At 39.4% G+C, this 26,667-nt stretch overlaps 1 protein-coding gene across 3 annotated transcripts; it reads left to right on the plus strand.

The window, feature by feature from the left end:
• Nucleotides 1-2,175: 2,175 nt before the first annotated feature.
• Nucleotides 2,176-25,589, plus strand: fbxo38 (F-box protein 38). Of its 3 annotated transcripts, none has more exons than XM_076149215.1 (21): nucleotides 2,176-2,350; nucleotides 3,209-3,429; nucleotides 4,383-4,516; nucleotides 4,735-4,898; nucleotides 5,167-5,332; nucleotides 7,584-7,859; nucleotides 8,234-8,327; nucleotides 8,506-8,636; nucleotides 8,889-9,059; nucleotides 9,653-9,795; nucleotides 10,024-10,228; nucleotides 10,878-11,066; nucleotides 12,388-12,543; nucleotides 12,662-13,366; nucleotides 15,201-15,301; nucleotides 16,354-16,456; nucleotides 17,773-17,939; nucleotides 21,370-21,515; nucleotides 22,453-22,556; nucleotides 23,628-23,741; nucleotides 24,161-25,589. In XM_076149215.1, exons 2-21 carry the CDS (start codon nucleotides 3,296-3,298, stop codon nucleotides 24,337-24,339), a joined length of 3,582 nt encoding a protein of 1,193 aa, XP_076005330.1. In that variant the 5' UTR covers nucleotides 2,176-2,350; nucleotides 3,209-3,295; the 3' UTR covers nucleotides 24,340-25,589. The 3 variants fall into 3 exon arrangements, 2 of the variants coding, with proteins under 2 accessions (XP_076005330.1, XP_076005331.1); XM_076149216.1 differs by lacking the exon at nucleotides 2,176-2,350 and adding an exon at nucleotides 2,376-2,504; XR_012963330.1 differs by lacking the exons at nucleotides 17,773-17,939; nucleotides 23,628-23,741; nucleotides 24,161-25,589.
• The last annotated feature ends 1,078 nt before the right edge of the window (nucleotides 25,590-26,667 follow it).

Genomic DNA, 26,667 nt, shown 5'->3' on the forward strand with positions numbered 1-26,667 from the left:
ATTATTACTAATCTCACGAGTTAAAATTTGACTTAATTTCTCTGTTTAATATATACACTGTGACTGTGTTAGTGAGCTTGAACACACCATCACACACAGAAAGCTAATACAACATATATACAGTATATATCCTATAAATGCACATATCATTTATTTGATTCAATACATACAAACATCATGCAAAGAAAAGTATCTAGAGTTTAGAGTTATTGTGATCTTCTACTGAAGACTTTTAAATGACATTATACATGTTTAGGGAATTGTGGTTATTGTTGTTGAATATGAGTAAATAAGATAAGATGAAATTTTATTATCCGGAGGGAAATTACTGTGCAACAGTTACAGTACAGCATGAAAGAACAAGACCCAGAAATCAGAAATCAGAAATCACCCAACTAGTGCAATAATGAAAAAGTGCAAGAATGCAAGTACATACATGCAAGTAAATACATGCAATGTTGCTGACAGGGTGCTAGTTTCATTTCCATCTCTGTGGTCATGTGCATCCAGAAATAGGAGCTTAACCAATTCTATTAGATTAAACTTTATTGTCATTGAGCAAAGTACAGGTACAAGCCAATGAAATGCTGTTTGTACTAGCCTACGTTGCTGTTTGACATCATCCTGGAAAAACTGTATTTACCCTATGACATCATTGCAATTCCAATCTACTTGTACTCTACCGTCTGCCTATAAAGTTTAACAACAACAACAATAGTAGTGATATACAACCTTCCTTTTTTCTCTCTATCTCCCTCTCTCCTCTTTCCCCTCTATCTATATAAAAATTATCTCTAAAATACCCCACAACTGTATGCGCAATGTCATGTACAATGTTTGCTTCAATAAAAACAAATTGCAAAAAAAAAAAAAAGTATTCAATTTAGTTTTTTATTTTGGAAATTTATTTAATTTAGTGTATTTCTAATTTAATTATTTGCCGAGCTGCTGTTTTTTTTTTTTTACGTTGTTTTAAATGTTTTCTGTTGTCTTTTTATATGTTATATGTGAAACGCACCAAGGACCAGAGCAAATTCCTTTTAAGTGTTAACTTAATTGGCCAATAAAGCTATTCTGATTCTGATCTCTTCCTATCCGAGCTACTGTCTGACAAGCTAGGGCCAAGCCAGCAAAATCACCCTCAAGCCCTGTGAAGCTGTGAACAGACAATAAAGGCCCCAGCCATGCTGCTGCCATCACAGCAGTATCCTGCACAAGCACAGGTCACTGAGCCAGGAGAAGCTCTGCTGCAGTACGTGCTGAATGGATAGCTCATATACAGTACATCTGGATTTGTGTGGATTATTTTAGGTCTTAAATTGGGTTGAGGAATGTAAAATTGTATATTTACAGTCTGCTCAGATTCAGGTGCTGCTCTTTGGGCTGTTAAAGAGCTTTATTGCCAAGTAAGTTTTCACTTGTATGTTGGTGCGATCAACATACAACTGTGCAAACAATTTAATGAAAACACACAAAATTAAATAAATAAATCAAATTAAAATAAATCAAACGTGCAAGTTACAAGGTCCAAATGTGCAAGTACAAATAGTTCTGATTGTATGGTCAGTGGAAGACCATACAATCAGAACAATTGGCCTTGTTGATGAGGCTCACTGCGGAAGGGAAGCAGCTGTATTTGTGGCATGAGGTTTTGGTCCTGATGGACCTCAGCCTCCTGCCACAGGGGAGGGTTGCTGAAGGGAGATGTTTGAAACCAGATTCAACATTTATGGGTCTGTTGTTGTGGGCATAAAGTGGAACAAAACAGCTGATATAGCAGCTAGGACTGCTCCTATCCTATAGGGACAATGTGTTGGGTGGGTCAGCAGGAGGTGGCAAAGACTGAGGGAGACTCAGAACAGAGGCAGGCAATTCTATGGCATCCAAACACATTATAAGAGGAGATAATTCTAAGCAGAATAAGGTTGGCGTATTGTGGACTGGGAAGTAGTTTGATCAGGGGCAATGGAACATGTACTGCATGTGGGGAAATAGAAAGTATCAACCTTGCTTCAGTTTAGCTGACTTGGTGTGGTCATCTACTCCATAAAGACAGGAGAGCAAAACATAAACAATAGTAGTAGACACTGGGTTACATAATTTAAATGAAACGTAACTCCGGACCAACGTACGGCAGCAAAGTCAGCTGGAAATTAAAAGAAGAAGAAGACGAAGAAGAAGAGAAATCACCACCGACAGTAGCAGCAGCAGTAGAAGAAGAAAAAGCAGCAGAAGCAGAAGTGGAAGTACAAGAACAACGAGAAGAACAAAAGAAGAAGAACGGCGACGCAATCAACAACAACCATAATAACAACGAGAAGAAGGAGGTCAGAAGAATAAGCGGAAGAGAGTAAGTCGCGAAAGCAGCAGTTTTCGCTTTAAAGGGGGAGGCAGCTCTGTGTTAGCACTGTGCTGTACCCAGGGTGGCTCCACTACTGCATCAGCTCCATGGCTTTGTTTCGTGTAACAGTTTAGAGAGAAGGGTCAACACCAACGGCACCAGGGTCTGTGGCCTCGACCTACATGGTTTTCATATCTTCTTGTTGCATTATTTACCGGTGTCTTTGTGTGTAGCTGTACTACTTGATGACTTTGCTAGCTATGCTAACGCCTGATTAGCTTACACTTTTTGCATTTTGTCTCATGAACCAGTGTGACTGGATTTAACGTCCTTTTCACATAGCAAACTACGCAACAACGGTCACTTAGTTAAAGCTACGTTATGTTAGATGGCTAACAGAGGGATACTGTTGTATATTGTATATTCATGCCTTATCTGTAGCTGTTCGTATGTACCTAGTAGAATTTCTTAACGTAAGTTAGCCAAGTCACACTATATTTATAAGGCAATTTATAACATGAAGAATTCAACCCAAAGGACTGCGCCACTGAGGCTTTTCAGCAACATCTCTGTTCTGCTCTCTAGCATCTGGTAAAGCCTCAAAACACGAGTTAAGCATTTGATTAGTTTGACCAGTCCCGTCAGTACTATTTGAAGTAAGTGACAGAGAAGCTGAGGATATAACACACACACACACACACACACACACACACACACACACACACACACACAAAGTATATGAGTAATTGGGCATGTTTGATCAAATATAGGGCTTTTGGACAGGATGAGAGTATTCATGTGATTTTACTTGGGGTGTGTTTCCTATTCCCTCACACCCATTATGTCTTGTCCTGTATGTTTGTTCAGAGCTGAGGTTTATGCCAGTAAAACAGGCCTTCCAGACTGCAGGAGGGAGGAAGTGCACTTATAACTCTGATCCTTGACTCGGCCGTGATGGGCCCAAAGAAGAAAACCACTAAACTGCAGCCTGTAGGGGTCAGTGGTGGAGGGGAACTGTTCCTCAGACACAGCGATCCCAAAGACTACATCAATGAGCTGTCTCACGAAGTCCTGTGTCACATATTCAGGTAATGTTTACTGTTACTGTACTGTACTCTAGGGCTTGTGTTGCAAAATATCTAATTGTTTTCAAGTATTTTGTCAAGTCATGTGCACATGAACCAAATCACAAGATCCCACGTGCCTCAACATTTTCACAGTACAGCTGAAAAACATTGATTTTAATGACTTACATATGCTTATTCTGCACAATACACAAGAAATGGTCAATTGTAACCAGCCCAAAAAACTAACAAGCAAAAATGAGTCGACGTCTAATTCTAGCATTTATTTAGTCATTCACTTGTAAAAGACTTACGTGAGAAAATCTTCAAATCTTAAAGCAAACACAACTTAAATTATCAAAACTCAACTTGTGTGTGTGTGTGTGTGTGTGTGTGTGTGTGTGTGTGTGTGTGTGTGTGTGTGTGTGTGTGTGTGTGTGTGTGTGTGTGTGTGTGTGTGTGTGTGTGTTGCCCCCAACACCTTCACAGAAAGTTTAAACAAAACACTTATAGTTGAGATATGTAAATCAACATAGTGTTTTACTTGTTCATGTTTTAAGTAGTAAAAAACGAATGTTTGAATTGTCTTTTGTATTGAAGTCTATGATTGTCATTACATGCAAATTAAAGAAGGTCACTGCAATATTTCATATCTGCAATATTTCATATCCACATATAAGGGAAAAAGTTCACCATACTGTAGAAAATCCAGATCAGGTTTAGTATTTACTTTATTGAATATACACAATACTCCAAGAATGGAAGCTATGTTTTCACATGGTCTTCATTTGGGTCACACAAAATTCATTTGTGAATAGCACACACTATATATAATGCAGGACATTGAAAGGAATGAGATATTAATATAGTGAAATGATGAGAACGCTCAAGCTTCATCAGGTCTTTTTCATTTCATTCATATGAAGTGCTTAGGAATGGATAGAGTCTTAATCATACTTTGTATACGTGTTTTGTAGGTACCTTCCCATGAAGGACATCATGTGTATGGAGTGTCTGTCCAGAAAGCTTCGTGAAGCTGTCACTCTCTACTTGCGAGTGCTCAAAGTTGTTGATCTATGTGCTGGTCGCTGGTGGGAGTACATGCCTTCAGGTAAGGGTTAGTCTTGATACTACTACCTCTGCAACAACAAAATGTCCACTACTACTACTACTACTTGTATTTTTACAAATAAGGTACAATTATAATATTTACTTATAATTACATATAATTACTTACACGCCCACATTGTCTGTCTGTCTGTCTGTCTGTCTGTCTTAAAAACACAGTAATGCTCCATGACTGGCATGTGGGTGTGTTTTCTGTTCTAGGTTTCACAGACGGCAGCTTCTTGTTCCTTCTGAAGAAAATGCCAGATCTGGAGCAGCTGTATGGCCTCCATCCTCGATACCTGGAGAGGAGACGAGTCCGAGGCTACGAGGCTTTCAGTATACCTGGAGTACTGGAGGCACTGCAAGCGTGTCCCAATTTGCTGGTTAGTATGTTAGTATTCCCTACACGGAATTGCGATATGCAAATCAGGTGTTTTCAAGGTCTCTCATGACATTTGACAGCAGAGGCATGTTACTGCACCATCGTCACAGATCACAATAATAATAGTGTCAAGTGTGTGCTCACAGACACAAGGACTACACCCTCTCTCTCTCTCTCGCTCTCTCCCTCTCTCTCTCGCTTGTGATTCAACGATTGCGTTTGCATTTAAATCATAGAGCCCTAACAACATTTTGATCTGTTATTTTCAGGGTGTGGAGACGTCCCATTTGGAACTTGTGGAAGCCATATGGAACTACATGCCACAGGTCCACATACTGGGAAAGTTTCGCAATCGTAATGGGGCTTTTCCGATTCCTGCCGAGAACAAACTGACCATTCCTATAACTGCAAAAATACAGACATTGCATCTAGTGGGTGAGTAAACAGCATAACTGAAGCAAACAAACAGACAATGCAAAGGGCTAAAACGTCAACAGTTGAGAGCATCCAAAAAAGTTTGAACATAGGCTTAGAGTCTAAGTATAGAGAAGGAAAAGAAATTCCCCTGATCCAAAGCATACCACCTCATCAGTGAAGCATGATGGTGGTAGTGTTATGGCGTGGGCATGTATGGCTGCCAATGGAACTGGTTCCCTTGTATTAATTGATGATGTGACTGCTGACAAAAGCATCGGGATGAATTCTTAAGTGTTTTGGGCAATATTATCTGCCAATATTCCGTCAAATGCTTCAGAACTCATTGGACGGCGCTTCACAGTGCAGATGGACAATGACCTGAAGCATACTGTGAAAGCAACCAAAGAGTTTTTCAAGGCAAATACGTGGAATGTTACGCAATGGCCAAGTTAATCACCTGACCTAAGTCCAATTAAGCATTCATTTCACTTGCTGAAGACACAAATGAAGGGAAAATGTCCCAAGAACAAGCGGAAACTGAAGACAGTTGCAGTAGAGGCCCGGCAGAGCATCACCAGGGCCGGATTTCAACGTCTGGTGATGTCTGTGGGTTCCTGACTGTCATTGACTGCAAAGGATTTGCAACCAATTATTAAGAGTGACAATTTGATCTATGATTGTTAATTTGTCCAATTCCTTTTGGTCCCTTGAAAATGGGCAGGAACATATAGAAATGGTTGTAATTCCTACACCGTTCACCTGATTTGGATGTGAATAGCCTCAAATTAAAGCTCAACCTCTGCACTTACAGCACATCTTGATTGTTTAATTTCAAGTCCATTGTGGTGGTGCAAAGAGCCAAAATTGTGTCAATGTCCAAATACTGATGTAACCAAAGCCTAACTGTATATAGTCTATTCTATTCTTTTGGCATTGCAGTTTGATATAATATGACCAACAATGCCAACAATGCCAACATCTGCCAACATTCATAACAATTTCTGTAGCCACATTACATATTAGGATAGTTGTGTGCCCGGTGATTTGCTGCTAACTTCTCTATGGACAGATGGATGTTAACTTGTGGCTGTGTATGCGGTGCTGATGCAGCACTGCTGTGTGCCAGGTACCATCTTTCACAGGAGAATCATCATAGCTGCTAAGAGCTAGAATAGATGCAATATTTTCATGGTTGATGGCTTTACTTTCCACAGTGTGAGCTGTGAACCACAGAAGCAAGCGTGGAGATCCTTGTGCATTATATTGCTTCTTGACCCCTTATTGGAAAATAAATTACTTAATATATATCTGCTAACTGAAATGTATGTGTAGAAAGATTTGCCAAGCTCTCTGTATACTTAATTGTTGCAGGGAACATCATGCCCCTTCCTCATACTACCTAGCTGCTCTTTTGACATGACAATGAGCATACAGTTATGAGACCTTTTGGAGAGGGGGAGAAAAGAAAAATAGAGAGGAAAAGGAAATAGTTTTTTATAAGACCTAGGAAATGTCATACATATGTGGACAAGATGCAAAAGGAGATAAAGAAACGGTGATATAAGCTAGGGACCTATACAGTCAAAACCCTCATATTAGAGTAAGTTAGTATGAGGAAGGAAGCATGAATAGACAAGTAATAGGATTGGAAGTTTAGTTGTTTGTGTAGTGAAAGTGAAAGAAGAAGTGTTGTATACCCAGATTGTGTAAGACTCCAAATAAGACTCTTACAGGCCTGAATCAGTTGATTTACAACTGCATTACCTTTTTCTCTTCACTATGTTCCATGGTTCACCTAATCCTAATTCCTTTGAACCACTCTGTTTACTCTTAACTTTCAAAAATGAGTTTATTCTGTAGGATAACAAACCATGGCTATCCCAGTAGAGTGCAACCCAGAACACCTTTATGAAATTCAGCATGTGACTCTGATTTATAATGTGTTACTCTTGTTTTCATTTCACTTAGATCAACTGACACAATGCAACTGTTTTGTCATTGTTGTAACATGTCATGTTTAACATTGCAAAAAGCTTTTCAAATGTGGTGTGTGTAGAATTCTGGTATCCATCGAATAGGAATACACAAAACACACAAAACGTATTGTAGTGTTTTTTCAATTGTCATATCTATCTTTAAAATATTGGAAACCTAAAAAGCTCTCAAATACATGCTAATTCATGCTGTCACCCGGAGTGACAATCCTTCAATAATAATAATAATACTGCTGGTTTGTATCTGTAGTTCACATAGTCTTTGGTTCTTTTAGGTGTGAATGTCCCAGAGATCCCCTGTGTGTCCATGCTGCGCCACCTTTACCTGAAGTGGGTTCGTCTTACTAAACCACAGCCATTTAAGGACTTTCTGTGTGTGAGCCTGAGAACTTTTGTCATGCGTAACTGTGCAGGACCAACCAATTCCCTCAAATATGTTCCCCTTGTAACTGGCCTGGCATCAGCTCGGAACTTGGAACAGCTAGAGCTGGTCAGGGTTCCCTTCCTGGGAGGGCTGATCCAACATGTAGTGGAGGACAGCTGGAGATCAGGTTAGCTGTTCATTTGTTTTGGTTTTTGTTTTTGTTTTTTTGCAATTTGTTTTTATTGATCATTGGTTCGTTTGTTTTTGTTAAGTTTCATGTTAGTCTTGTGAATGAAATTATGAATTATAGTTTGTTTTAGGTAGACTTGCTTCAGACAGGACTCATTCCTCTACCCTTTAAGAAATGAATTGATACATGTATTATAGACTTGATTGAAACAGTGATACAGTTCTATTAAATCTGAAATAAGGGCTTACTTTTGTCAGTTATTTTAGAGAAATATTTAATACTTGAGATTTACAAGAAGAAGATTGCTGGATTAACACGCAATGCGCTGCTGTGTGGTAATGTTCTGTAATGCTGTCTATATGTTTCTGTAGGAGGATTTCGAAATCTCCATACCATTGTGTTTGGAGCCTGTAAGAATGCTCTGGAGGTGGACCTTGGCTATCTCATCATCACTGCTGCTCGCAGGTTCAACTCAAATTAAAATCTCTCTCCATTTTTTTTTCTTGATTGATCTGAAATCATGTTATGATTTGGAGAAATGATGCCAACAGCAAAAATGCTCACTTCCCCGATTCCTTAATATCTTGTTAGGGGCAGACATGAATCATTGTGTGTAATTGCATGATTTCTTTGCATTTGCCAGGCTTCATGAGTTGCGTATTCAGCCTTCATTGACTAAAGATGGAGTCTTTTCAGCTTTGAAGATGGCTGAACTCGAGTTCCCTCAGTTTGAGACGCTACACCTGGGTTTCGTGGATGAATTCCTGCTGCAGTGTAAGTTCCTGCTCCCAAAGATTATCCCCAGGCCCAAAGAGTGCAGGGCATGAAATGTCCCTGTCTCTATTTGTTTCATGCTTCCTTCTGCTAACCTTCACTACAGTATTCAACTAGCTTACTTATAGGGTTGCTCATTAGCTCTGCTTCAGTTAAGCCATCTGCCAAATGTGGAAAAAGCAGAAATATTGCTGACACAAAAAATGTTTGTAAACCCTATACAATAACAAAAATTTCTGTGTGTGTGTGCAGGTAAGATGAGTCATTCAGAGCTGGTGAAATATGGTCTAGCAGATGTTATTGAGAACCCAGGCATCATCACAGACATCGGCATGAAGGTCGTAAATGAGGTGTTGACAAACATTAAATACCTACTGATCTACAACTGTCCTCATCTGCATAACCCTCATCACTGGATCACAGGTAAAACACAGATACACACTCACACTCATAGACACATAGAAAACATATCAAACACACCATTTTGAGAAAAAAAAAGAAGGTAATTTTGGATTTACATTTGCAGGCAGGCTAGTGTCGTTCCACTTTGCCTCAGTCAATTTAAAATAGAGAAGACGGCGGCGTTTATGTTTCATGCTTTAACCTGCATTTGTGGATGGCACAGACAATGATTTCTGGAGGGGTTCCTGACCCCATGCAGTGATTTCTGTACAGAATCATGCCTGTTTTTAATGAAGAGCTGCCTGAGGGCCCAAAGATTACGGCATCCAATATTTTCGGCCTTGTCCGTTGCGCAGAGATTTCTCCAGATTCTCTAAATCTTTTTGATTGTATTATGTACTGAATATGATGAGATATTCAAAGTCTAACATGTGTTGTCATGTTTGTTGTCATGTTCCTCAATGTTAAATTACATAATTCATTCAACAAACGCATGTCTGTTATTGTGTTTTCATTTCAAATATTGTCCTATTTCACAACACTCTTGTTTTCCTGCTTTATTTCTGTCTCTCTTCATGTAATTGACTGCACTGTCTGTTGGGTTTTGTATTCAGATCAGTCCAGATGGGGCCGCCTTGCCGATCTTACTCTGGTTCGCTGTCATGCCATCAAATTGGAATCCTTTTCCCAGTTCATAGAATTACTGCCAAGCCTGGAATTTATCTGTCTGGACCAGATGTTCAGAGAACCTCCAAAGGTATACACACAGACACACACACACACACACACACACACACACACACACACACACACACACACCCCTCTCTTTTGGACCCACCCAAACCAACCTTTACTATTTACTACATTACTTTTTATTTTTATTTTATAACAGGCCCAAAATAATGCAAACCAAGGAATCCTGTAAAAAGGATACAATCAGCTGTTTTTTTCCCCAACTGTATGTTTGTGTGTTCGGCTGTGTCAGGGCTGCGCCAGGGTGGGCCTGAGTGCAGGAACTGGCATTGGAGTATCCTCAGCTTTGGTCAGTAACCAGAACTCAAACAACGACGATAACAACAACAACAACAACCACCACCACAACAATGATGCCAACCTGCCTCCTGTTCCTCCACCTATCAACAACAACATTAACAACCAAAGACAGCAACAACACCATCAGCAGCAAAATGGCAAGTAGGGTTATGTGGCGTAGGAGTATGAAGTGTGTGAGAGTAGAACTTTTCAATCACCAGACATCTTAGTAAATTTCTAAGTTTCTATGATGTTACTATCAGGTTTGGCAAACTTTAGCTTAAATGCCGGATTAGGCACTTAAAAACTCACACTTGTATGTGTTCTTTTGATATTTTCTACATATAAACTGGCTAAGCTCTGTTTTCCACCACAATTGCAAATAATGCACTTGAAAGCATTTCACCAGATGGGAATATCATGGCCTATTAAAACAGTTTCTCAGAATTACCAACCACTTAAAACAATCTTATAGTAACACAGAATACACAGATTTGGTTTGTGTTTTGTAAAACAAAGAAAAACAAAAAAGAAGCAGTGAATTGTAACTAATGAAGATATTGATGGTGACTGCTGGTAACTGACACCTTATGACTTACCAGTTCCACATTTCAGTTGTGTGTTCTCAAAGTTATGGTTAGAGATTGAACATGTGGGATCAGACATTGCCATTAAGGTATTTTATTTGGATTTATTTTCTTTTTATAGACACACAAAGGGTTAAATTGTTATGGGATGGAATCCAAACATTGTTTAAAAGTGCTTTGAAAGGGACTACAAATCAATGTACATGATTGTCGTTCACAGCACCATTGGAGGTGAATGGATTGGAAGATGAGGAGGAAGAAGAGGACGAGGTGATCTTGGAAGAAGAGAACATTGACTCTGGGCCCCAGATAGACCTAAGAAAAGGAGAGGGAGTTATAGCGGAGGAGCTTGCTCCAGGGCCCAGTCGTCCTACTGAAACTCCACCTTCTGCTGATGAGGAGAAAGCAGGTTTGGATCTGCTCCCTTTCTCCTTTTCTCCAACAATAGCACAAGAATTGTGTGTCTAGACTCTAGAGCTTCATGAAATGGGTTTCCATGGCTGAGCTGCTGCACACAAGCCTACAATCACTATGTCAATGTATAGCATTGGGTGGAGTAAACTAAAGCATGCCTCCACTGGAGTGGAAACATGTTCTCTGGAGTGATTGAATACGCTTCTTCTTCTAGCAGTCTTATGGATGTAGTATGTGGGTTTGACTGCTTTCATGCTATCTACTGGAATGCATAGTGCGTAGCGTAAAGTTTGGTAGAGGAGGGGCGGATTTACAGAATTTTACCAGTGAAGAATATTCTGAATGCTATAGCATACAAAGACAATTTAGACAATTGTGTGCTTCCCCAGTTTGGGGAAAGACAGGACTGGTCAAGCAGGATTGTGTCCCTATGTATAAAGCGATGTTCATATACAACAAGACATGGTTTGACCAGTTTGGTGCACAGGAATTAGCCTGCACAGAGCCCTGACCTCATAACCATTGACCATCTTTGGTATGAATTGGAATGTTGATTGTGTATATGTACAGTGCTGTGAAATAGTATTTGCCCCCTTACAGATTTCTTCTGTTTTTGCACATTTGTCACACTTAAATGTTTCAGATTATCAAACAAATTTTAACAAATTTTATCAGACAAAGATAAGTACTTTTTCACATGAGGTCAGGTTGGTTTGCAAAGCTTCTTTCCCTTAATAAATGAAATTATCATTTAACAACTGCTTTTTGTATTTACACAGGTTATCTTTCTCTGATATTACAATTTCTTTGATAATCTGAAACATTTAAGCGTGACAAAAAAGCAAAAACAGAAGAAATCTGTAAGGGGGCAATTTACTGTGTGTGTGTGTGTGTGTGTGTGTGTGTGTGTGTGTGTGTGTGTGTGTGTGTGTGTGTGTGTGTGTGTGTGTGTGTGTGTGTGTGTGTGTGTGTGTGTGTGTGTGTGTGTGTGTGTGTGTGTGTGTGTGTGTGTGTGTGTGTGTGTGTGTGTGTGTGTGTCAGTTTAATCTTCTTTGTGAATTATTTTCCAAAGGTCAGTAGTCATTTAAAGTCAAATTTGTATTTGAGATGTGCTTGCTCTGCCTTACAGGCACATATTGCCTGGTTACTGACATTCTGTTTTTCTCAAGAACAATCTATTCATGGTACGATTTTGAAATGACTATCACAAGACCGTGTTTGTTATCATCTACTGCATATACAGGATAATCTTGAAAATATTTTGTATTATAAATGTCAATGATATTGTCCTTTGATGTCTCCCCCATCAACTCTAGGTCCTAGTGGTTTAGTCCAGCCAACAAGATCAGCAGGCACCATGGTTACCAAGTCTCCACTTGTTCTCTCAGACTCTGATAGTGAAGAAGAGGAAGGCCTTGTTACAAGGCTAATACCAACTTCGTGTCTGCAGCAATCGGCTTCCTTTACAGAAGGTGTCAGCACATTGAGAACATACCCAGTGTTCAGAGTAGTGTGTTTGATGAGCTGAGTATAGAATTTCACATTTGGGAGGGCACCTTTGATATTCTTTATTTTAATTTTTTTCCACAGGTAAAGGAAAAACACCCTTGCGGCGCTGCAGCAACCTAGCAACGCCAGCATCAGTGACCAAAACGAGGACTCAGTTGTCAGAGAACAGCTGTGAAAAAAGCTGTCAAGTTACCAGTGAACAGATCAAGGCTGATATGAAGGCTGCTACTGAGAGTAACAAGAGGACTTGTAATAAAGGAATTACTACTGAAACTGGGGGCTCTAATGCAAGGCAATGTGTTGAAAGTGGCACAGTACAAGGAGTTGTCAATGTTGAAGAAGCAGGAAGGACTGTAGTGAGGCAAGGACCTGGATCTTTGGGCAGGGTTGGAGCTGGGGAAGCCACATCACGTCGGGCAGCTGGATCGGGGAGAGTGTTGACAGGGACCAGCCAAAGAGGAATAACTACAGCAACAGGAACTGGGAGGACCTCTTTTTGTGGAAGGACTGTGGAAAATTGCACAAGGGGTGTCGGGGCGAGGCACAACACTGATGCTCGAAGTGTGGACAGTGTGCAGCCCAGAGAGGTTGATGGAAACCATTCTGCCAGAATAGCAGAGCTAGCAGATAGACAAGGAGACAGCCAGCCAGATGCTCTCGTATCACACTCGGTTGATGCTTCAACCTCACAACATGTTTGGGGCCGAGAAGAGGACTTTGTTCCCAGACGACCTTTGACCCGGTCTTGCACCCGAATGTCTTCTTTATCCCTACTTCCTGAAGCAGGTAAGAATGGACAATCCATTACCATAGCATGATAAATGCATGTATGGGATAGAAAGAGGGTGTGAGGTGACGTTCAATCAATTAGTTGTTTAAGATAGAGGTATAGATGTTTTCAATGTGGTGCCTTATTGTACCAATCTATGCCAACTGCCTACTTCCTTCTCTATTATACTTGCAGCCAAACTGACCTTGTTACAAGTATGGACACGTATTGGAGACAAAGAGCAAAGAGTATATTGCAGAAAACTGCAGATGATGTATTAATAAATTCAAGTTTTATTGTTTTGAGCAGGCAACTGAAAATGACAAAACAGGGATATTCACTTGTTACAGCAGGAAAGTGGATAGTGCAAAGCAATAAAGGGCATTAGGATAAAATAAGAGCCTATTTATAATATTAAGCTGTGCCTGTTCCAGACTTAATGTTTAAGCGAAACTTAAGTACATTTCCATAGAAAAAGTTGATTTTCATATCTGGAGAGAAGGGGAAACATGCACAATTGAAGTCCATTTTTCAAGAAATATGGAGCCTGGCCCGCGACTTAGTCCCAGTTTTTTATTTTGGCCCACTGTGTATTTGAGTTTGACACCCTTGGGCTACAAGAACATCGGCAAGCAGGAGAAACTTGTGAATGATCTCAAGGCAGTTCGGACCGCAGTCACAAGGAAAAACATTGGTAACACACTGTGCTGTAATGGATGAAAATCCTGCAGCGCCCGCAAGGTCCCCCTGCTCAAGAAGGCACATGTACAGGCCCGTCTGAAGTTTGCCAATGAACACCTGGATGATTCAGAGGAGGCTTGGGAGAAGGTTATGTGGTCAGATGAGACCAAAATAAAGCTCTTTGCCATCAACTCCACTTCGAGCATGGAGGTGGAAAAGTTATGCTTTGGGGGGTTTTCTCTGCTAAGTGGACAGGACGACTCCACCACATACTGTAAAGGGGAAGATGGATGGGGCCATGTCCCGTGATATCTTGGGCGACATCCTCAGCCAGGACGCTGAAAATGGGTCATGGATGGCTCTTCCAGCAGAATATTACAAAACATACGGCCAAGGCAACAAAGGAGTGGCGAAAGAAGGAGCACATTGAGGTCATGGAGTGGCCCTGCTAGTCTCTGGACCTTAATCCCATAGGCAACAGCCTCGAAACCTTAAGGATTTGGGGAGGATCTGCAAAGAGAAGTGAACCAAAATCCCTCCTGAGATGTGTGCAAACCGGGCGACCAACTACAAGAAACGTCTGACCTCTGTGCTTGCCAACAAGGGTTTCTCCACCAAGTACTAAGTCATGTTTTGCCTGGGGATCAAACACTTATTTCACTCTCACTCAAATGCAAATCAATGTATAACTTTTATATGATGTGATTTTCTAGATTAGTTTTTTGATATTCTGTCTCTCACTGTTTAAGTTGACCTACCATTAGAATTATAGACCGTTCATTTCTTTGTTAGTGGGCAAACTTATAAAAACTGCAAGGGATCAAATACTTATTTAAATTATGGAATGTGATACTCGCGTTGGCAAAATACACAAGGAGAGGAGGGGACAGTGACTTGGGCTCATGACCTGTACAGTCGGGTTGTTTAAATCATTGGAGATAAACAGTTGTGTTCATTCATTGTCAAGGTGAAACTAATGAGGCCACATTATTCCACTTCTGCTAGTTTGGGGCAGCCATTGTTATTATGTAAGCTTGTATTACTTACCATACATGTGTTTTAAAAACAAAGTCTATATCTAAAAAGGAAATACTTCTACTTTGCATGTGAACAGAGTGCATGCTTTATTTTGTTTATTTAAATGAGTAAAACAAATTTTTTCACTTGTAGATCTTTCAAGAGCCAGGCCTAGAGTAGCTGTAAGGAGGAAGCGAATGGCTGACAAATCAACCAGCACCTCAGACCCTGTGACTGAGGATGACCATGTACAGGTATGCACACCAATTTTGTCTTCTGAAAAATGTGTAGTTCATTTCATGTATTTTATTGTTCGTCAATTCATTTACCTGAACGCTTTAAATGTCCAGCCACAATGAAGAGATGCATCATGGACCACAACAGGCAACCTTTTAAGGCTACATGTCTCTGTCCCACCTGTGGAAATACTTCCCTCTTTGACTGCATTCACTTATTGAGTTATTGGCTTCAGTCATCAGGCCAAATCAGTACTCTCTTAAGAGCTCAGTATAGAATGGTGGTACTCCTGGTAACACCGTCAGGGCTCTTCTACTTTCCACACCTTGGTTCTTTCTTTAACAGAATAAGCGCCATTTTCAAATGTATAATTAGGAGCTCAGCTCATCTGATGCAGTGTTGGCCCCTTCCAAAGAAACTCCAGTGGTAGCTTTGATCTACCTATCTATCTAAAGGAGATCACATATAAACCTAACAAACCTGCTCTTTGTGACTGCAGGGAGTCCTGACATATTTTCTTTTACACCACTAATGACAAAGCAGTATACAGTACATGCGAAGTCCAGCGCCCCTGAGACCGGGGACATCTCTTAGGACATCTGCTCTTAATAGCTTTGAGTTTGTACAGTACACACTAGCTGGACATTAGATCTGTCAAAAGATAATGACCCAGTCTACAATTCTCCCCCTTGGAGAGCGTCAGGACACAGTCAATTCTAGCATCTCTAATGGAAAGAGCCTAATAGAAACATTGGGACATTAGGTAAGGTGTTGGGAAACATAGCGGTCATCACTGTTACACAAGATGGCGGTGGTCCAATCCATATCTGTTAGCGGAGTAATAAAAGTATGTGAAACACTTATTAGCAAAAATGTTCAGATGGGAAGGTCTGATATCAACTTTTGTGGTCAGCTGTAACAATAATCGAACGCTCAATCCTAATATGACGCGGCACCACTGAGCCAGGAAAACATATACTGTATATGTATATACACATATACAGTTGATATTTACAACACTAAGCTTAGCTCTTTATTGCCACATACTAAATAAATCTCCTTCTTTTAGGTTTTGTCTCTGAAGAGCAAGAACCTTGTAGGGATAACTTTGACCAACTGCGGGATCACTGACCTGGTCCTCAAAGACTGTCCAAAGATGATGTTCATTCATGGTAAGCCTTCTATGATTGTGAGAGAGGGAGAGAACAAGGTTTATATTTGATATTTCTGTTTATTATTATTTTAACCGAGGGAATTATTGATTTTCTATTAAAACATCATTCTTCTGTTTTGTGGCTGGCATTGCTGCTGTAACTTGCAGCTGCTATGATGCGTTTGTTGTCTGGGCAATTGGAAAAATGTTGAATCTTCGACAATGTCTGTGAAGGTTCTCAGTCATCCATTTCATGGTATCCAAGAAAAGTAAATCTTATTCAGGACTGAAGAAGCCTTCAAGTCCATTTGAATATTGTTTAATATTGTAACATTGCGTTTATTTTGATCAATAATATTTTTACCCGTTGGCTAACTGAATGCAATCCTGGTTAAATTGACATATTCCAGCTAATGTGATCCCAGAGCGAGACCTGTTCTCTAGGTGTTGTAAGCAGTGACTTGTTATTTAGAGTTTCATTTTGTGTTCTAATGTCAACAGTGTGAGCACAACAGGCTGGTGACGGGTACATTGAATATTATACATAAGACACAATGCACTGTAGTGGCAGTGTTGCTGTGAGGACACATGATTATTTGGATAAGTACAGTATATGTTGTGCTGAACGATGAGAGGAAATGACATAAAATACCCTTTTAGCGTTTGTATTTGAAAAGAACTGGGTAGTTTACCATGGACATTGCACACCAGGTTGATCCTTGTACGTAGAATGAGTGTTCACAGCCCCACTTTAGGACATGGAGTTTGTATTTATTTACACACTATGGACTGGTTTCACAGACAAGACTTAAGCCTAGTACTAAACTAAAAATCTCCTTTGAGCTGCTATTATAAAAAATTACATGCACAGACTTAAAATACTCCTAGACTTGTGGTGTTCTAATATAAAATTAAACATATTAGAAACATGACAATTGGAGTTATTCTAGGTTTAAATTGAGCCTTGAATTCATCCTCCAAGGAGGCAGGCTTAACCTCTGTTTAATAAATAGGTGCTTTTGTCATATTATAGGCTGATTTCTTGCATTTGTTCTGTTTTTTTTTTGCCTCTGCCATTGTTACATCTGTGATTCCCTCCTGCAGATTCTCACCAGCAATAGTGTTTTCAATTTCAAGACCAATAGTAGGACTGAGCTAATCATGCAGTACTTATCTTAGTGCTGCAGTCAATAGTTAAGACATTTATTAAGCTACTTGAAAGATCCTCTACCGGTCCAATATATTGTTGAGTTGTAAAAGATAATACCTGGCAGTTTGTGCTGGGTCTTTGCCATGTAAGAAACTCATCTTTCTTTGTGTTTTCCATCTCTGTAGCCACTAGATGTAGGGTTTTGAAGCAGCTGCGAATAGAGGGCGCTCCCACTGTGAACAGGTTCGACTATGCCCAGTGTAAGAAGCTGGACATGGAGCAGGTCTTGGATCAGATTCTACGGATGCCCCCTGAGAGGAACCGCATCATATACATGCGACCTATGCACCAGGTTGGCAATCTTAGTTCACTTCATGGATAGTGTCTTGGAGTGAAAGGCTGTGTTCAGATATACTTGAGCAAGTGGGGTTTAAAATGAAAATTTGGCTTCAGACCTACCTGAGAGGACTTAACTCAGGGAGGGGAGTTAGGTTGAGCGCCACAGAGTATTCAGTCTGTTGCAGCTATCTGCAATTCAGACTTGGGTCATTTTTCAATAAGTGTGGTCCATTCCAGAGCTGTAGTAAAACACTTTGTATTATCTAAAATCCATGTCCACAGAGCAACTTGCATGCGAAAACCTAAAAACAACAGGGAAACTGTTTGCAATAGCAATCTGGATGTATGTATGTACAAATCCCAATACCCCAAAAAATACCCAACAGTTTATAAAATGCAAATGAAAACAGAAAGCAGGGATTTGAAAGTTCCCGATAAAGAGTTTTAACTGATCAACTTAATTGTTTTTTTTGTAAATATACACTCATTTCAACGATGCCTTGGGACAGAGGCTTGTTTACTGCTGTGTTGCGTCACCTTTCCTTGTAACAGCACTGCAATCATTTGGGAACTGGGGACACTATTTGTTGTAGTTTTGTGTCTGGAATTTTCTCCCCATTCTTGCTTGGTATGAAACTTTAGCTGCTCAACTGTCCTCCCTATCAAATTTTCCCCTTCATGCGCCACATGTTTTGCCATAGGAGATGGGTCTGGACTGCAGGCAGGCCAGTCTAGCACCTTCACTCTTTTACTACGAAGCCATGCTGTTGTTGTTGTCCTAATGGACGTGGTTTTGATGGCAGCATATTTTTCGCTAAAATGTGTATGTACTCTTCAGCAGTATTTGTGCCTTCACAGGAATACAAGCTTTTAAACCTTGCTGGTATCAATCAGAATGGTCCTTTTCCTCTTTGGTCCTCAGAACACAACATCCATTATTTTCCAAAACAATCTGAAAGCTTGACTTATTAGACCACAACACAGATTTGCATCCGTCCATTTCAGATGTACTCAAGCCCAGAGAAGTCTGCTGTATTTCTGGATGTTGTTGACATATAGCTTCCTCTTTGTGTAGTACAGTCTTAACTTGCAAATGTAGATGCAGCGACAAACTGCATTTACTGACGAAAGTAACAGTGTTACCCAGCTCCAGTGGTGACACAGAAGCTTACCAGTTTTTATTGCTATGCGTCTAAGGGCTGGAAGATCATGAGCATTCATTTGTGATTGCCTACACAGACAGAGATTCTCTGAATCATTTAATAATATTATGGACTGTATATGGTGAGATCCCTAAATGTCTTGCAATCAGGGATTGAAAAAACATTGTTCTTCAACTGTTGGCAAATTTGCTCACACAGTTTTACGTAAACTGGTGAACCTCAACCGTCCTTGCTCATAAACGGCTGAGCCTTTCATGGATGCTCATTTTCATACCAAATCAGGCCTTAACTTGTTACCTTAACCTGTTTACCTGTGGAATGTTTTCTTTGAACTTACATTCCTGCAAATGTAGAATGAGTGTATATTTACAATTTTTTTAGCTCAGTTACAGTGCTGTGAAAAAGTATTTGCCCCCTTACAGATTTCTTCTGTTTTTGCTTTTTTGTCACACTCAAACGTTTCTTACCATTATCAAACAAATTGTCATATCGTACAAAGATAACCTGAGTGAATACAAAAAGCAGTTTTTTAATTATAATTTCATTTACTAAGGGAAAAAAGCTATCCAAACCAACCTGACCCTGTGTGAAAAAGTAATTGCACCCCTTGTTAAATCATAAATGAACTGTGATTTATCAATTTTTTGTGAAAGTTGAATTCCATTTCACTATCCACAACCAGGCCTGATTACTGCCAGAATCAAGAGATCACTTAAACAGAACCTGTCTGACATCATGAAGTAGGCTTAAAGATCTCAAAAAGTAACACATCATGCCCCATACGCCAAGAGCCCATCAACGCCTCATCCAGGAGGTCACAAAAGAACCCAGAACAACATCTAAACCCTACAGGCCCCACCTGCCTCAGTTAAGGTCAGTGTTCATGATTCAACAATAAGAAAGAGACTGGGCAAAAATGGCATCCATGGGAGAGTTCCAAGGCGAAAACCACTGCTGACCAAAAAGAACACAAAGGCCAAGGGAAAATATTCTGAGGATTGACGAAAAGCGGAACATCATACCGACAGTCAGACATGGTGGTGGTAGGGTTAGGGTCTGGGGCTGCTTTGCTGCTTCTGGACCTGGACATCTTGTTGTAATTGATGAATGTCCTGCCATCAGTTTGTGACCTTAAGCTCAAGCCCACTTGGGTTACGCAGCAGGACAATGATCTGAAGTTATTCCAGTTATCGGAAACGTTTGATTGCAGTTGTTGCCACCAACCAGTTATTAGGTTAAGGGGGCAATTACTTTTTCACATAGGGTCAGGTTGTTTTGGATAGCTTGTTTCCCTTAATAAATGAAATCATCATTTAAAACAGCTTTTTCTATTTACTGATGTTATCTTTGTCTGATATTAATGTCATAACATTTGTGTGTGTGTGTGTGTGTGTGTGTGTGTGTGTGTGTGTGTGTGTGTGTGTGTGTGTGTGTGTGTGTGTGTGTGTGTGTGTGTGTGTGTGTGTGTGTGTGTGTGTGTGTGTGTGTGTGTGTGTGTGTGTGTGTGTGTGTGTGTGTGTGTGTGTGTGTGTGTGTGTGTGTGTGTGTGGGGTTCAGTAGGCTACACAATCATAGGGAAGACTGCGATATTCTAATTTATTGAGCTGCGTGTGTGTATGTGTGTATATAGAATATATCCATCACATATAGACAGATGTGGCTAAAAGTATTGGTGCCACTCAAATTTTAAAAACACAATTTTCTGTGAAACAAGTTGAAACTGTTAAAAGCAATGGACATCCACCAATGCTTTATTCCATATTGAACAGAACCAACACGTAAAATAAATATAAAAACGTAAAACAAATAGCCTGGACAAAGAAGTGATTGGATTGTTACAATATTTCAAGCGGACTGTTTTCATTCAGCTTCTTAAATTGGAGAAAAGTTCTTCCTATGTTGTTTGCCATCATACTGTTCACCACGCTGGACATGGAAAACGGTATCGATTGAACAATTAGCCACATCTTTATACTCCAAATCTCATCAGCAGTGCCCATCAATAACTTTGGTGGCAAACGTGAGGCACTGAATATTTTTTGGCCCCAGATGTTTGCAGTTCATGTTGTATGATAAACATATCCAACAAAACAACAAAGACAAAAATCTGTTACACAAATAACTTCAATGTTCAATGTTTCAATGCAGAACAAGTAATGTTTAAATATATATCTCTTTAATTCTGTTCTGTAATAACTGCCTTATTTTTTGCCCTTCTCTTGCTTGCTAACACTATTTCTCTTTTATCTCTTTCTTCCCACTTTGATTCCTTCTTCCTAGATCGATTCTGTCGCTTTGGAGCGCCAGCTGTTCCAGGGTCCATATCCTTATCACATTGCTATAGTCCATGAGTTCAGTAATCCTCCAAATATACGCAACAAGGTCCGCATTCGCAGCTGGATGGACACAATAGCCAATATCAGCCAGTGAGTAGCAACTTCAAACAAAGAAGTCCACCTAGTGTCAATGTATTATTACCCTTTGTTGTTTCGGTATCTCTTTGCCATAATTAATCTTTGAAGGTCCTGTATTGTATGTTGGCATTGGTGCAGATATATCGCTTTGCAGAAATGTTTCTAATGTGTTACTACAATTGATTTTGATATTTACAATTAGCTATTCAAAGAACACCTTTATTGTCTCAGCAGGCTGAGAAATTCTTCTTTCAAATACATGCTTTACATTTCATGCTATACACAAACATGCTATACACATACATACATGCTATACACATACATGTTTCACACAAATGCAATGACAACCACTTGAAAGGTTGCGCTTCATAGAGGGCACTCTTTCAGAAGGTTCTTATCTGTTTATCTTTGAAAAACTGAGCACCGTCAGGACAGACCGTGACCATGTTTACCACTGACATGTCCCTTGAGCTACACTGCAACTTTGTACAGATGGTGGAGCTACTTGTAGATCTTAAATGCTGAATAAGTCTTGAAATCTAACCTTATTTGTCAGTTTTAATGAGTTTTTTTAATGAGTTTCTCCTGCGTTACATGCACACATACATGGAAAACTTGCCTTTTTGGCGGTACATGTTTCTTCACAGTTTGAAAAGTGATTTTACCACGTGTTTTTAAAATTCAGAGTTTGTTTGATGTGTAATATGATGTGTGTATTTTGCCTTAAAACAAGCAGCCATTCAATGATTGATCAAAATGTGTGTCTTTTGTTGCCCTTTGCTTTGCTGAGTCAGTGATTATTAGATCCTCAGCCTAAATGAATGATGGTGGTGACAAAAATGACTTTACATGGGTAAATGTAGCATGGTATCCAGTACACAAAATGACAAGTCTAATCACAATGATGAAGAAGTCCAATATAAAATCCAACTGTCTGTGTTTCCCTCAGGGAATTAATCAAGTATGAGTTCTTCCCAGAGGCCACAAGAACAGAGGAGGATGTTAAGAAATATCCTAACTACCCCTGGGGCCGGGACATCTATACACTAGATGGTAATGCACAATGTCTAACTTGATTAAATTGATCTCACCACATTAACAGCTTGCCCCTAATGGTGTACATACATGGTAACATAACATAACTTTTTTCAACAGTAACAATTTCCATCTCTAACTTTCTTTGTGTCATATGTATACAGGTACATCTTAAAAAAATTGAAAATCATGAGAAAGTCCAATATTCTTTGTCACTCATCTCAGAAAGTGAAACCCATATATTATATAGATTAATAACACATAGAGTGAAATATTTCAAGCCTTTATTTCTTGAAATGTTGATTGAACATTCATCATTCAGAAGCTTGACATTTCTGTTTAAAATATCCTTTTTTGATTGATCTTGTGTTATATTCTAATTTTCTGAGACACTGAATTTTGAAATAAAGGCTTGAAATATTTCACTCTGTGTTATTAATCTATATAATATATGGGTTTCACTTTCTGAGATGAGTCACAAAAAATATTGGACTTTTTCATGATATTCTAATATTTTGAGATCTACCTGTACATTTGGTGCATTCTAAAGCTGATTCCTCCTTGCTGTCCTTACATAACCCAGAAATTGATCTTGACGGCCTTTTATCTGACAGACACACCCCTTAACTGAAAATGAGTCTCTGATTGGATAGATCAGATACAGCAAACTGCACTGACATCATCATAGCATGAATTTGATTAAGTGTGTCAATGGACAAATTATTACTCAGGTGTAAAATTCCTGATTTTGTCAGTCATCATTTGGTTGAAATGACTGTTCACTGCAGATCTGAATGATAGCGGAACCAGAAAACAATAAATGAACCCTTTTTATATCACTGTATCACAGTATTTATCTGTTAAATCAAACATCTTGAGCTCTGTGATGCAGCTCTTGTCAAAGCTATTAAAATGTTATCTAGCAACTAAAATGACTCATTACATTGTAATTTAAAAATATTAACACTGTTGATTTAGTACTGGGTAGTGTCTTCTGCATTCGTCAATTACACAGATATATCACATCAATCAAGCTCTTGTCCCTTAAAATATTTTTTACTTCTCAGTGATGTCGTCTCATTTTGTTAGGAATGGTTGATGGTGCCCCTTACAGCATGATTACAGACTTCCCCTGGCTTAGGACCTTGAGAACAGCTGATCCCAATAGCTACGCTCGCTATGACTTTGAGGATGATGAAAGCAGTAAGTGCAGGACACACATCAGCAACCACACTCACACACCTCCAAATGTATGTGTTTTATATGTATGTATTAGGATTTTCACTATAATGTTTGCCAAATTTGGTATTGAATAACTAAATGGGTGCTGTGTCGGCGAGCTCCTTCAAGCTTAACACAATAAAAGTTCAAAACGGAACACAGATGAATTTGAATAATGTGGCCTCTCAAAAGACTAAAAGCCTTGCAGTGTAAGGGGGTTGGAGGGAAAGTTAAGAATATTTGGAGGTGAGCTTTATCAGCTAGAAGCTCATCAGCTTTTTGGGAATGAGGTTTTCAATGTTCCAGTCCCTCCTTTGCACTGTGTTAAGCAGTACAGTGAAGACAAACTGATGATATGAGTGCTGAAGATATTTTGGTGTGTGTGTTTTGCCCCTTTTTAGCCACCATCTATGCCCCACGACGTAAAGGCCAGTTGTCAGCTGATATCTGCATGGAGACAATTGGGGAGGAAATCTCAGAGCGCCGACAGAGCAAAATAGGAGTGTTTCAGAGAGTGGTGGTCCTCTTCCTCCATCACTGTGACACACCTGGGGAACCTGTTGATGATGACTACATTTAGACAAAATACAACCAAGAAAACTGTTTGGACACAAGTGTCAACTCAACTCACTGTTGTGACTTATTTAATTTGGGCCTGACTAAAAGCTTAATCAGTTGTTAGAAATGTTCAGCTTCATGGGAGAAATTGTTCAATGTTGATTTTATTTGAATAATTGTTTGGCATTTGGTGAATGCAGCAAATATCCTCTTACCTTACAGCAAGTGTAAGCTTGTGTCAGAGTATAATTAGCTGTGACATGGAGAGTAACCATGAGGAGCAATGCAGTATGTTGTAGTACTGGTTTACTGCTATGATGTTTGATTTGTACACTGCCATAGTCACGCTGCCTACCTCTGCTGCCATTCATCACTAATGGACGACAGAAGTGCCCTTACAGTTATACGCCAGTGGAATTGTACGATTTATATTGTCTTTCTTTGTTTTTAATTTTTTTCCAATTCCTTTCACCATCCAGAACCTTCTGTGTTCCTCGGTTGTTTACTGTGTGTTCATGTCATGGTTTGGCATATTTTAGTTAAGCAAGCACTCAAAACTAGCTAGTGTAATATCTGGGGTCGGCCTTTTTCTAAATCAACTGACCTTTGTGCAATGGATGGCTTGTGAAGAAAATACTGAAGCAGACTTATAATGACCCACACCTTTTCTGAGTGTTCATGTAGTTATTACAAACACTCGTGGAAAAATACAGAATTCCTGTTGACAACCTAAAGTGAAATTTTGTGCCAGTTTGTCTGTTCAGATAATGAAGCGAGATGTGATAACTTAAACAGGCCACACACACATACACACTCTTCTCTCTATGATGAAAGGCTTCTCGCTCCAACTTCTTGCTTGGGCATTTAGAAATGGTTTTAACAAACGAGAAATGACAGAAATAAACTTTTTCTGACTTGAGTTGGATGAATCATACTGCAGCCTGCATTGTTTTGTCACATTTGCACATTTTCATGAAAGAAACAGGGTAAAGTAATCAAGGATGTCTTTGGTCTGCTGTCCAGTTGCTTCAGTTCAGTTCAACATTCAGGAGTGTTAGATTTGAGTTGTCAAAAATAAACCATGAACTTGCAATCTAAATAACACTGAATGTTATTACATTAGCAAATACATCAATTCTATTTTCAGACTGTATGAATATGTGGCTCAGCCTTTTCTGTGCTTTAACAGCTATAGCTAACATGCTTCCATGGTGTTTATATGTTTATAAGAAAAGAACATTTGAGTTATTGAAAAATAAAAAAACTCAACTGGAGGTAAGATTTGTCTCATCGACTAAATTACTAGTTTTCAGTGTCATTTTCTTATTTTAAGTGGATTATAAAATAAATGGTCATGATCCTAATGTTGCAGACATAAGTCAAAGAGATGTGGAAGTGAAGACAAAATGACAAAAAGTCAAAATATTTGGCAGATGTGAGCGTTGATGTGAAGTTTCTCTGAGCGCTGGTAGTAATAAAGCTGAATCAGCCCTTTTCCATAATGTGCAGAGGATTTATTTCCCCACTGAATGGGATCAATAAAATATATACTGTGTATATATATATACATATTACATATTTCATTGGAGCACAACACATTTTGTTTCTGCTTGTTCCGCCTTGTTGGAGGTGTGTGCTGAAGTACCCTTCAAGTCTGAACCATTGTCTTGAGTTTTCTGCAGAGAAGAATGGGAGATCAGCCTTTTTTTGCAGGTTGTAATCAGTACAGGTGCTTCAGCAAAGAACTGAATAGATGGTCTCAATGTAATTATAGTAAAATAAAAAAATTGATTTTTTTCATTCCATTTTGGAGTATCTTATTTGGGGATCTTATTTACTCTATCAGAATGGAGGAAGAAGTGTCTGTGGTACCTGACATACCTCACTGAGGTCTTCAACATTGCACAGCCACATGTGGACTCATAAGATGATATGAATGTCCATCATCCTCAGGAACAGGAAACTGAATCAGAAGGCCAGATGAAGCACAGCGTGACTGTGGGACACTCTACAGGCCGAGACCTTGTTTACATTCACTGGCAACCAGAGGGGGAGTCTTATTCCTTTATTACTCTGCTCTTGTCAAAGCAGGAAGGAGTAGACATTTGTGGAGCCAGAAGTAGAACAGTGTGTACAAGGAGCCCTGCACTGTGTCAACATTACTGCCAGAGATCTGCAGTGATTTTCTCTTCACCTCTCACCTCTGTAAAGTTAAAATCAGTGTTGTCTCTGTCTGTTTTCAGTCCAAAAAAATAATATATATATCTATATATATATATATATATACACGTGTGTATATGTATATGTGTCATACATGTGTATATATATATTTATATATATATACCTACAT

Source organism: Genypterus blacodes, unplaced genomic scaffold, assembly GCF_046128005.1.
Source record: "Genypterus blacodes isolate CSIRO-AG114 ecotype Tasmania unplaced genomic scaffold, CSIRO-AGI_Gbla_v1 ptg000044l_1, whole genome shotgun sequence".
Lineage (NCBI taxonomy): Eukaryota > Metazoa > Chordata > Actinopteri > Ophidiiformes > Ophidiidae > Genypterus > Genypterus blacodes.

What these genes read in the sequence shown, in the direction of transcription:
- fbxo38 (XM_076149215.1), top strand. Translation starts at nt 3,296, where the DNA reads ATGGGCCCAAAGAAGAAAACCACTAAACTGCAGCCTGTAGGGGTCAGT. An exon ending in GTCCTGTGTCACATATTCAG is followed by an intron (nt 3,430 to 4,382) that starts GTAATGTTTACT and finishes CGTGTTTTGTAG; the next exon opens with GTACCTTCCCATGAAGGACA. An exon ending in ATCATCACTGCTGCTCGCAG is followed by an intron (nt 8,328 to 8,505) that starts GTTCAACTCAAA and finishes TGCATTTGCCAG; the next exon opens with GCTTCATGAGTTGCGTATTC.